Source organism: Microtus ochrogaster, unplaced genomic scaffold (genome assembly GCF_000317375.1).
Source record: "Microtus ochrogaster isolate Prairie Vole_2 unplaced genomic scaffold, MicOch1.0 UNK9, whole genome shotgun sequence".
NCBI lineage: Eukaryota > Metazoa > Chordata > Mammalia > Rodentia > Cricetidae > Microtus > Microtus ochrogaster.
The window spans coordinates 7891193-7904128 of NW_004949107.1; the positions used below are offsets into that span (position 1 = coordinate 7891193).

Sequence of the window (12936 nt, forward strand, 5' to 3'; positions counted from 1 at the left end):
ACTTTTCGGGCAAAGTGTTTAACCCCATTCTTTACTTCCCCCCCATTTTCACATGAATAAGCAAATAGCCTGTTTTCTTTTTTCCTGCTTTGGTGTTTCTGTGCGCAGGTCAAATATTTTTCTTTTCTACACTAAAGATGCTTTTAAATTGTTTTTCACAAGTTTTAACATATATCATTTATTAATTTTTAGCTTCCTATCTCATCTAAAGCTAGCATGTTACATTATTTCTTTCTATTGAGAACTTGTTTAAATAGCAATGTGTCATATTTTTTGTTTTTATGATAGCAAAATCATTTTGTAAGACTTGATTTAGCGTGAAAGCTTTTTTCCTTCGTCAACACAGGCAATCATTTATTGATAATTTCAAAAATGTTAAGGGTGGTGTGTGGAAAGGAGATTATTACCTAATCATTCAAAGTCCCCTCAAAGTTTTCTAACTTCTAAATATATTCTGCTAGTCTGATTGTTTTAATAAAATTCCACTTTGCTAGTTTTTATATGAAACATGTGCAACTTTAAGTGATTTTCAAATCTATTTAAGACTGTTAAATTTTAGTTTCAGATGCTGAAGCTCTGTGGAAATATTTACGTGCCCTGTGTACTCGTTTACTGCTGTTGCTGGTGTCTAAGATGCAGTTGTTGGTCTTTAGTGGGTTCTGGATTAAAAAGCTACCCTGTGCATGACAGCTGAAGCAAGACCAAGGTCTTTCTTAATGTGCTTAACACATTTCTTACAGGTTCTGAGTTCTGTTCGCACGGAATGGAATCCTCTGGATGTTAGCTTTGGCGCCAAACAACCTTATCAGGTGTTGACGGTGGAGTGCTCCATTGGTGTAGACAAGGAGCCCATGGCTGACAGCTGTATCTATGAATGTGTCCGGAACAAACTCCACTGCGTGTCAGTTACCAGAATACCATTAAGATCGAAGGCCATCAGCTGCTGCAGGAATCCTACTGAAGACAAACTGGTTGTGGGCTGTGAAGACTCTTCATTAATCCTCTACGAAGCTCACCGTGGAGCAACCCTTTTGGCCCAGGCTGAACTCTTGCCTTCATTAGTAAGCTGCCACCCAAGTGGTGCCATCCTGCTAGTTGGCAGCAGCCAAGGGGAGCTGCAAATTTTTGACATTGCTCTAGCCCCCATTAATATCCAGCTCTTGGCTGAAGATCGCCTACCCAGGGAGACTCTGCAGTTCAACAAATTCTTTGATGTTTCAAGCAGTCTTGTTCAAATGCAGTGGATAGCTCCTCCTCTTGTTTCCCAGAAGCCTGAAAGAGGAGAAATCTGTGATCTCCTCTTCCTCAGATTCAACAGAGGACCTGTGGGTGTGCTGTTGTTTAAGCTAGGTAAGTCAACTAGACTGTAAGTACCTTGTTTATGTTGGTGACATAGCCAAGGCATCAAGCAAGTCTTCAGATGGAAGGTTTTCTGTTTGTCATCCCATAGTATCTCTACTTTTCAGTGATTGCTTATAGATTCCTTGAAAATGCTTGTGGGTGCTTTTCTAACTAGTGAAGGAATAGTGAATAAAATGAAGACTTTGGGAATTGTGTTAATTGTCCATATTGATGGTTTAGAAGTTTGAATCTTCAGAGCTGGAGGGATAACTTAAGGGTTAAGAGTGTCTACTATTATTTCAGAGGACCTGGGTTAGTTCCTAGTACCTATGTGGTAGCTCACAACTACCTGTACTCCAATTTCAGGGAACCTGATGCCATCTTCTGGCCTTCCCAAGCACTGCATACACATGGTACCCCTAAACTGAAGTAAGTGCATGTGCTTACACACAAATATATATAAATATTTTTTTAAAAAGTCTTCCTTGAATTCAATGAAAATAAAGAAACAACATACTCAAACTTATGGGACACTATGAAAGCAGTCCTAAGAGGAAAGTTCATAGCACTAAGTGCCCACTTAAAGAAAACAGAGAAAGCACACATTGGAGACTTAACAGCCCACCTGAAAGCTTTAGAAAAAAAAGAAGCACACTCACCTAGGAGGAGTAGAAGACTGGAAATAATCAAACTGAGGGCTGAAATCAACAAAATAGAAACACAGAAAACAATCCAAAGAATCAATGAAACAAAAAGCTGGTTCCTGGAGAAAATCAACAAGATTGATAAACCCCTATCCAAACCAATCAAACGGCAGAGAGAGAATATGCAAATTAATAAGATCAGAAATGAAAAGGGGGACATAATCACAGACACAGAGGAAATTCAGAGAATCATTAGATCTTACTACAAAAGCCTATATGCCACAAAACTGGAAAATGTAAAAGAAATGGACACTTTTTTAGATAAATACCATATACCAAAGTTAAACCAGGACCAGGTGAACAATCTAAATAGACCTGTTAGTCGCGAAGAATTAGAAGCTGTTATCAAAAACCTCCCTACTAAAAAAAGCCCAGGACCAGAAGGTTTCAATGCGGAACTCTACCAGAACTTCCAAGAAGACCTAATACCTATACTCCTTAATGTATTTCACAATATAGAAACAGAAGAGTCATTACCAAATTCCTTTTATGAAGCTACAGTTACTCTGATACCAAAACCACACAAAGACTCAACCAAGAAAGAGAATTACAGGCCAATCTCACTCATGAACATCGAACCAAAAATCCTCAACAAAATACTGGCAAACCGAATCCAAGAACACATTAGAAAAATTATCCATTATGATCAAGTAGGCATCATCTCAGAGATGCAGGGCTGGTTCAACATATGAAAATCTATCAATGTAATCCATCATGTAAATAAACTGAAAGAAAAAAACCATATGATCGTTTCATTGGATGCTGAAAAAGCATTTGACAAAATTGAACTTTCACTTCTAATTTTTCTGAAATAATTGTCTAAAATATTTCCTAAGAAATAGGTAGATCAGAATTTAAAAATTAATTGAATTCATCATGAAAAACTGTGTTATAGAATATAACACTTTTCTACAAAAATTCTTTTAGATTTTCTGTGTCTGTTGCTGCCCATATTGAAATTGTGTAGAGCAAATGTTTAGAAAGAAACTAAATCAGATACTTAATTAAAATCTGTTAAAGATATTTGTGTAACTTTGTGGTTTTGTTTTTGTTTGTTTTTTTCATTTTAGATGAAATATCTAAAGAGCTTTCTTAGTGTCTATTATATATTATAATAAAGTGATATGGCCTTTAAGGTTTTAATATATATAGCTTTTTAAAGTAATTTAGCTTTTTAAGGTTCCACTGGGGAACCTTAAAGTGAAATACCATTCTGAGTTTTCTATTACCAGGTATGTATTGAAAGAACAAGAACTGCTTAACATGGTTTTGTATAACATTCTCTGAGGGACTTAGGTTTACAAAAACATTTTTAAATTAACATACATTGTGTACTTGGGAAAAATAGGAAATTTGAAAACCTTAGAGGTTTTGCTGTGGGTGCAGAGTTATATTTTAGAGACATCATGGTGTTTGTCAAGCTGCAGTTGCCTTCTCTGTTTTCACACTGCTGTTTGCCTCCAAAGTGAACGTAAGATATGTCTGGAGAAAATGGCCTGATTAACCTGAGGCAGAGAGTGTGTATAAGGATGCCCATGTTCCTTCTAATAGTGAAAATGCCATTGATGGCTCATAATGGTAAAATTGTTCAAAAATGTTTGGAATCTCTGTTATTATAAGATAATCCAGTTAGACTTTGCCCAGGTACTTTTTAGCAGTTGTATGTCTCCATATACAGCACTAATTAAAGTGGATGTTTGATGTTTTCCATGGCTGTTAAAACATACACAGCCTCTCTCTCTTTCTCCTACCTTTTCTTTCCCTTCTCTGCCCCCTCCCTTTAAATTGCTCAGCTGCTGTCAAAGAGACTGCTGTCTGTCCATTTATACCTAGCATCCTCTCTCTCTTCCTTGTGGGCATCCTCACAACAGCTTTGTAAAAAGCACAGTTTTGTCTTCCTGTCTCTAGCGCATTTGCCTTCTTCCTAAAGTAAACAGGCTCTCAGTGTAGGGATTTAGAGGGCTTCCTGCTAATTGCCAGCCTGTAAACTTAATTGGACTGTCTCCCCGGGCACTGTTCCTAAATCAATTAGGCAATGAGTTGGCTGTCACCTCTTTCCCAAGAAGGTCTCTTGGAATAGAGTTATCCAATAGAAGTCAAGCTTTCAGATAGAAAGGTGATAACTTCTGCAACTGACATTTATCTTTTAAATTGTATTTTTATTTAAGTCTCCAGGACAGGGAAACTGCAGTCTTCCAGTTTAGCTCTTAGATGTGCAGTATCTAAGGATTTTTTGAAGCTTTGTGTCCCATTTTTAATGTATTATGAAATTAATATTTATATCAAATTTTCTTTCATGGGAGGAGTAGATTACTTGAAATAGTAGATTCCAACCAGCATTTTTTTAAAAAAAAAAAAAAGAGAACCTAGTTTTAAAGAACAGATTTTTCTTATGATCTGCTACTAAATACATCCAAAAATTAATATACTTCTTGAATTAACACAGAGCTGATTCTGGGCATCCGTGTGGCATTTTCATGTATAATTCAAGTTACTGCATATGTAAACAGGTAGTTGCATGCACAGCGCTCCAGAGAGAGCTTTATGAGACTTCTTCTCAGACGCTTCTTATGCAAGCCTATGGAAAATTTGACATGAAAGGTGTAGCTCACGATTTAAAATTGTAAAGACAAACCATAGATCATGGTTTAAAATAGAACGCTGTCACATGTAAACATGTCAGTGGCGGATGCCAACATGCTAACATTTTTGGAGTTTCACTGTAGAATAGGTCAGTTAGCATACTGCTGTAGGAAAATTCTTAAGGATAGATGTTCCATTCTTTTTTATAATTTATTTTATTTATTTATTTATTTATTTATTTATTTATTTATTTATTTTTGTGTGTGTGTGTGGTTTTCGAGACAGGGTTTCTCTGTGGTTTTGGAGCCTGTCCTGGAACTACTCTTGTAAACCAGGCTGGTCTCGAACTCACAAAGATCCGCCTGCCTCTGCCTCCCGAGTGCTGGGATTAAAGGCGTGCGCCACCACCACCCGGCTTTATTTTATTTTTAAAGAAAACAAACTATCTTCTTTCATTTTACATACCAATCTCAGTTCCCACTCCCTTCCCTCCTCCCATCCCCTCTACCTACCCCCCACCACACCCCCATCCACTCTTCAGAGAGGAACATTGCTTAGGGGACAGTCCAAGGCCCTCCCTACCATATCTAGACTGAGCAAGCAAGGTATCCATGCAAAGAGAATAGGTTCCCAAAAAGCCAGTACAAGCAGTAGGGACAAATCCTACTGCCAGTGGTCCTACAGTCCACCCCAGCCATGCGACTGTCACCCATATTCAGAGGTACTAGTTTGGTTCTATGCTGGTTCCTTCCCTGTCTGGCTGGAGTTGGTGAACTCCCATTAGCTCAGGCAGACTGTTTCAGTGGGTGAACCCATCATGGTCTTGACCTCTTTGCTCATAGTCTTACTCCTCCCACTCTTCAACAGGACTTTGGGAACTCAGCCCAGTGCTCTGCTGCGGGTCTCTGCCTCTGTTTCCATCAGTTGCTAGATGAAGGTTCTGTGGTGATGTTTAAGATATTCACCAATCTGACTACAGGGCAAGTCAAGATTGGGCCCCCCTCTCCACTATTGCTTGGGTCTTAGCTGGGGTCATCCTTGTGGATTCCTGGGAATTTCTCTAGAGCCAGGTTTCTTGCTAACCCCATATTGGCTCCCTCAATCAAATTATCTCTTTCCTTGCTCTCATCTCTGTCCTTCCTCCATCTCATCTATCTCGTTCCTTCAAGTTTTCCTCCCCTCTCCCCTTCTCCTCTTCTCTTCCTCTTTCGCCCTCTCTTCTTCTCCCACCCCAAACGTTCCATTCTCACTCTTCTTAATGGTTACTCAAGAATGCTGGGAATGTAAAGGAAATCTTCTCTGTTACAAGAAGGCTTCCCGATGAGGGTTTTCTTGAAAAGCAGAAGTGCCATGCTCCCAATATTGTGTTCTGAAAAGATTAAGTACACCACAGATGATAATGGTCTGAGAAAGAAATCAGAGAAACATCACCCTTCACAATAGCCAAATATCAAAAAATATCTCAGAGTGACTCTAGTCAAACAAGTGAAAGACTTGTATGACAAGAACTTTAAATCTTTGAAGAAAGAAATTGAAGAAGACACAAGAAAGTGGAAAGATCTCCCATGCTCTTGGGTAGGTAGAATTACCAGAGTTGAAATGATAATCTTAACCTAAAGCAATCTACAGATTCAATGAAATGCTCATCAAAATCCCAGCAAAATTCTTTACAGACCTCGAAAGAACGGTACTCAATTTCATATGGAAAAGCAAAAAACCCAGGATAGCCAAAACAATTCTGTACAATAAAAGAACTTCTGGAGGCATCACAATCCCTGGCTTCAAACTCTACTACTGATCTACAGTACTGAAAACAGCCTGGTATTGGCATAAAAACAGACAAAAGGACGAATGGAACCAAATTGAAGACCCAGATATTAATCCACACACTTTCAAACACCTGATTTTTGACAAAGAAGCAAAAAATATCAAATGGGAAAAAAGCATATTTAACAAATGCTGCTATCATAACTGGATATCAACATGTAGAAGAATGAAAATAGATCCATATCTATCACCATGCACAGAACTCAAGAGCAAATGGATCAAAGACCTCAACAAAAAGCCAGCCACACTGAACCTTATAGAAGAGAAAGTGGGAAGTACACTTGAACGCATTGGCACAGGAGACCACTTCCTAAATATAACCCCAATTGCACAGACATTGAGAGAAACAATTAATAAATGGGGCCTCCTAAAACGGAAAAGCTTCTGTAAAGCAAAGGACACGGTCGACAAGACAAACGACAGCCTACAGAATGGGAAAAGATCTTCACCAACCCCAAATCAGACAGAGATTTGATCTCCAAAATATACAAAGAACTCAAGAAACTGGTCATCAAAAAAAAAAAAATTGAGTACAGACCTAAACAGAGAACTCTCAACAGAGGAATCTAAAATGGCTGAAAGACACTTAAGGAAATGCTCAACATCCTTAGTCCTCAGAGAAATGCAAATCAAAACAACTCTGAGATTCCATCTGACACCTGTAAAAAAGGCTAAGATTAAAAAAAACACTGATGACAACTTATGCTGGAGAGGATGTGGGGTAAATGGAACACTCCTTCATTGCTGGTGGAAGTGCAAGCTGGTATAGCCCCTTTGGATGTCAATTTTCTTAGAAAATTAGGAAGCAACCTTTCTCAAGGCTCAGTAATACCACTTTTGAGTATATCTCCAAAGGATGCTCAATCATGTCTCAAGGACATGTGCTCAACTATGTTCATAGCAGCATTGTTTGTCATAGCCAGAACCTGGAAACAACCTAAATGCCCCTCGATCAAAGAATGGATAAAGAAAATGTGGTACATTTACACAATGGAGTCCTAGACAGCAGAAAAAAAATAATGACATCTTGAAATTTGCAGGAAAATGGCTGGAGCTAGAAAACATCATTTTGAGTGAGGTAATCCAGACCCAGAAAGACAATTATCACATGTACTCACTCATAAGTGGTTTTTAAATATAAAACAAAGAAAATCAGCCGGCAAATCACAATCCCAGAGAACCTAGACAACAGTGAGGACCTTAAGAGAGACATACATAGATCTAATCTACATGGGAAGTAGAAAAAGACGAGATCTCCTGAGTAATTGGGAACATGGGGACCTTGTGAGAGGGATGAGGGGCAGGGTAGAGGCAGGGAGGGGAGCAGAGAAAAATGTAGAGCTCAATAAAAATCAATAATAAAAACCAAAAAACTGGGTTAGTTTCCAGAGGGGCCCTGGTTGCTGTCCTGAGATGTAGAGCTTGTCCAGTCTTACCACAGCCTGTCCAGCCCTTTCCGCTCTTTAAATGCACTAACACCGTCAGCTCTTCTCTTTAGCACAGGCTCTCTTCTGGTAATTAGCACTTCAAGAAGTTTACCTGCCCTCCCTCACCCCCATTCCACTAATTATGTGTGTGCCATGAAGAGCCAGACTGCTAGTGCAAGCCCTAGGCTGGTCTGCCACCACTGTCACTGTGACATCTTTACTTTGCTGTCCTTCCTACCTACTGTGGAACTTAGTGCATAACCAGGCCCAGGCCACCTCATCAGAAATGAGTCTTCGTTGAGTGTTTTCTTTTTGCTTCTGAACAAGTGTTCCTCTTTCTTCCATGGCCAAAGTCACGGATGTGACAGTGAACACCATGTTCCCTGACATCTGTGCTTCTCGGTGCCCCTTTAGTGCCGTGACTGTGATAAAATTCTGAAGGGGGATCATTGTAACAGATCAGATTTGGTCAAAGATTATCCAGCTTGTAATACTCCGTAGTGTAGCTTCCTCTCCAAGGCATATGTTCTCTGACTCGTTTTCGGTGGTGGTGGTGGTGGTGGTGGTGGTAGTGGTGGTGGTAATGATGGTTTATCTACATGAATGACCCTATAGTGTCCATATAGAGCCTGTAAATTTGAGAATAACCTAATTGAAGCTAATATCTTTTGGCTCATTGGGTTTTGAAAATCCTAGACCCTGTCTGTATGTTTATGTCTGTCTCTCTAAAAATTAAGAAGTATATGTGTGATTTTTGAGAACCTTTGTAAATATTTTCTTTAAATGTCATTTTTATAATTTAATAATTTAATAGCTGAGTAACACTGAGTTATTTTAGTATTTTAACTTAATATATGATGATAGCTAATTGCTGTAAAAGATGTCAAATATCAAATAGTATGTGTTTTATAAATATACATATATTCTGAATATAGAATGCTCAATGACTAGAGGAGGAAATACATGAAAGTAGGGAGACAGGCGGAAAGGAACACGTTAAAGAAGTAGGAGAGGCTGAGAGAGGCAGTGGAGGAGAGGTAGAAATGGCTTGTTTTCTCTCCTGCATAGGACATGAAAGCAGAGGGGGGCCATTTAGGAGGAAGGGGATCAGCAAGGCTGCAGGTAAGGGAGGGCAATGGAGTTTCAAAGACAATCAAAGTCCAGTGACACATATTTAAGGGCATGTAATAATGGAATCCATCAATTCTGAAAAGGAGAGAAAAGAAATGGAGGAATAACGTTGGGTGTCTGCGCAGCTTTGCTGGCTCTTGATCTCGTAGCTCATTTACAATGAACTTCTATTCCACACAGCATCTGCTTCCTTCACTTTAGAGAGGAAATGGTTTTATTATCAAGTTTGTTGAAGTATAATCTGCATAAATAAAATATGTCCACTTAAAACACTTGTCAGTGAGTTTAATATATGCATTCCCAAGGCTGCTACCACATACAAATATTCCCATCACACCGAAACATTCTCCCAAAGTCATTTGTAGTTGACCCACCGTCCTCAAAGCAGATAAACACTGCTTTGATTTCTCTTGTTGTCGATTAGATTGGCTTTTTATAGAATCCCATAGAAATGTGACCATAGAGTAAATACTCTTGGGTCTAGATGTTTTCACAGTCAGCATTAACCGGAAGAATCTTCCATATTGCTGTCAGATGTAAGTCAGTTTCCCTTCAAGGTGTCATACCTTCTTTAGCTACGCCATGATACTTTGTTATTCTTTCACCTGTTGGTGGACATTTGGTTTATTTCAGGTTTAGCTAAAGCATCAAAAATGCTCCATACTTTTATGACCACCTCTTTATATGGACATATATTTCCACTGCTGTTGGGAAAAGCCTAGAAATGGACATTTTCAGGGCCTTGTGCTACTTTAAAAGAAAGCTGGTGTTCTAAAGAGGTTGTGCAGTTTAGCGTGTCGAAGAGCAGCGAGAGCAGCGGTGGCTCCACGTCCTCACTTGACATCAGTGGTCTTTTCAGCTTCAGCCGCTGGAGCGCATGGCTAGGACTGTCCGTTCCGTTCCCCTGATGACTTTTGCAGTGCGCGTCTTCGGGTTAGTGCCGTATGTTTTCTTTTCTTTATTATTTATCTTTTTATTTATTCATATTTTTATTTTTTAAAATTTAACAACCATTTCTAGTGGACTTGGAAGATTTGTTTTATTTTAATCTTGTGTGTGGGGGGGGGGTATGTGGACATGCGAGTGCGGTACAGGGTCCAGAAGAGGGTGTTGGAACCCCTGGAGCGGGACGTGCAGGGAGTTGTGAACTGTGTGGTACAGGGACTAGAACAGTCAGTGTGTGCTCTTAATAGCTGAGCTGTCTCTCCAGTTCCTCAGGGTTTAATCTCAAGTGATAAATCTCACTTGCTGACATATTTTTGTCAATATTTGGAGATTTCCTAGGTATCTCTCTGTTTTTATATCTAATTTCTTTGATGTTAGACGATCTAATCTAGTCGTCTGATTTCCAACCTTTGAAATGTGCTGTAGGATGTTTTATTACTCTGAACATGCTTTAGCTTGGTTCATGTTCTATGTGTCCTCAAAAAGAATGTATGTTCCACTGTTGTTGGGTAAAGTGTTTTACAGCTCTAGGGTTAAGGATGTAGCTCATTTGGAACAGGCATGGTTGTATATACCTGTAATCCCAGCACAGGAGGGGTAGAAGCCAGAAGATCAGAAGTTCAAGACCATCTTCTATAAAGTATCTGAAGCCACCTGGACTACATATGACCAGTCATGAAAATAAATAAATAAATATATCTATTTGTTTTTTTTTTTCACTGATAGTGTTTTTCAAGTATTTTCCAGAATTTCTGTTTCTGTATCCTCTGATTCACGAAGGATGCACTGAAATCCGTTGTCTACTTAGGTCCTCCCACCCCATTCAGTTCTGTCCGTTCTTGTTCCATTATTCAGAACTCTTTTATTAGAAGTATTTAAGACTTGTCTATTTTTTTCATGAATTTTAAATCCTCTATTATGAGAGTTTAGAATTCTAGGTTATTTTTATTTTTATCTTAAGCCCTCTAACTACGTCTTCCTGTTGTTTTCTAGTTTGCATAATTTCAGATGCAAAACCTATTGTCACTCACTTCTTGTTTCTCTGTGTCCTGTGTCTCCTCCACCACCATGAAAAACAATTGTCCTTCCTTTTGAACTGTTCCACTGTGAGCATCTGTGGATTTGCTCAGAGCAGCCTCCTTCCTCCTCTTGTTTCCAGTAGCACTGCTGCTTCTGGCTGAGGTTGGGAAGGAGGCTGCTTCCGTCCCTGCGAAGCTGCTGCACAGCCGCATCCCCTGCCAGAACTGCCTGATTTACGACTGGAACTTGCAGTGCTGGACACGGGCGCCTGAGTCTCTGGGTGGTTACAGCGTTGACTCTCCCAACTCACAAGGAATAGTAAAGTTTTACTGCTTAGTACACTTAGGGCAATTCCCCAGATTCCCTGTCAAGCTGGGTCTTGTTAGATGCAGCACAAGTAGGTTTGTTCTTTGCTTTTTATGTATCGTGGTGTTGGCATGAAGAATTTCATCGCCTTTCTCATGAACTAATGTATTTTGAAAATCAGGAAACCTATAAATAGTCCAGTTAAATTCTGATGACAGTAATAAAAGAATTACAGTAATGTTTTATAATATTTTATAGCTTATAAAATAATTTCACAGACACTTTCGCATGTGGTTTTATGATTATTTGTACCAAGTTTTTATAGACTTACCTAAATCAATAAAACACTCGCTGAAGAAAAATTACAGTTAACATTTAAATTTTTTCCTTTGGCGTGTGTGGAAACTGACATATTTGTGTGTACGATTACACGTGTGTATGCATGTGGCAGCCAGCGGTCAGTTCTGGAGTCTTTCTCAGCTGCTCTCCATCTTTCTGTCTCTCTCAGCTTGAAGCTCTCCTGCTCAGCTAGCCTGGGTCATGGGCATGCGCCACTGTGCCTGGTTTTTCACGTTGGCTTTGGAGGCTTGACCTTGGTTCTTGTGCTTCCTCACCAAGCAGTTCATCAGCTGGGCCATCTTCCCAGGCCCACTTTTTTTAAAAGATAAAAAACCAAACCAAACCAACAAAACCAAACCTAAATAGAATAGTGCTTAAGAGGCACAGTGTTGCTATTTAACATGCAAAAATTGCTGCTGGCCTCTTCTGACTCAGCCTGAACTCTTCCTAATGCCCCTGCTCTGTTGGGATGGGAAGTGGATTTGTTTTATTTTGAAGGGGCAATCCACTGAGCCTCTGTGTGTTTTTCCTTTCTGTAAAGAGTGTGTTTGGTTTTATTGCTTTACTTGTGTTTTGTGACAGGCATCCTCACTCGAGGACAGCTGGGCCTGGTCGACCTCATCTTCCAGTACCTCCACTGCGATGAGGTGAATGAGGCCATCAACATCCTGAGCAGCATGAGCTGGGACAGCCTGGGCCAGCAGTGCTTCATCAGCATGAGTGCCATTGTGAACCACCTTCTTAGACAAAGGCTCACTCCAGAGAGAGAAGGTCAGACCCACTACATTGCATCAGTGGTTTCGAGTGTACATGAAACCCATTTTGAGTCAGTATTAGGATGTTTGTTAGTTATACTATTGCAAACTGAAGGAGGGAAATATTAATGGTATATTAAAGCTGGAAGGATATCAAAAAAATTATTTCCAGATGGTAGTTCCTGTGTGGCGTTTGTCAACACAGAGGACACCTTTTCTGCCCGTGCTTGTGCTGGAACTCACAGGGTCGTTGTCACACAATTCAGTCAAACTCATGTGTACAATGTGTTCAGATTTCAGAATTCAATCAGAAATTTCATTTAATCTGTCTGCATAGAAAGGACACCAAACCAATATTATTCTTCTCTCATATTAAACACCAATGTTTTTCTCACACGTAAGTCCTCTGTCTGACAGTAGTTGCCCACACTCCCTGTGTGTGGATCAGGGTTGTCTGTAGCCCAGGCTGTGTCAGGGTTGTCTGTAGCCCAGGCTGTGTCAGGGTTGTCTGTAGCCCAGGCTGTGTCAGGGTTGTCTGTAGCCTAGGCTGTGTCAGGG

General features: G+C 39.7%; 1 protein-coding gene across 1 annotated transcript in view; it reads left to right on the forward strand.

Annotated features, from left to right (window-relative positions):
• Window positions 1–12936, forward strand: part of Wdpcp (WD repeat containing planar cell polarity effector) — a 288056-nt gene that overhangs the window by 176599 nt on the left and 98521 nt on the right. Inside the window, exons 10-11 of the mRNA XM_013353497.2 lie at window positions 741–1350; window positions 12206–12394. Of these exons, the coding sequence (XP_013208951.2) occupies window positions 741–1350; window positions 12206–12394 (799 nt within the window). The remainder of the gene's footprint in view (window positions 1–740; window positions 1351–12205; window positions 12395–12936) is intronic.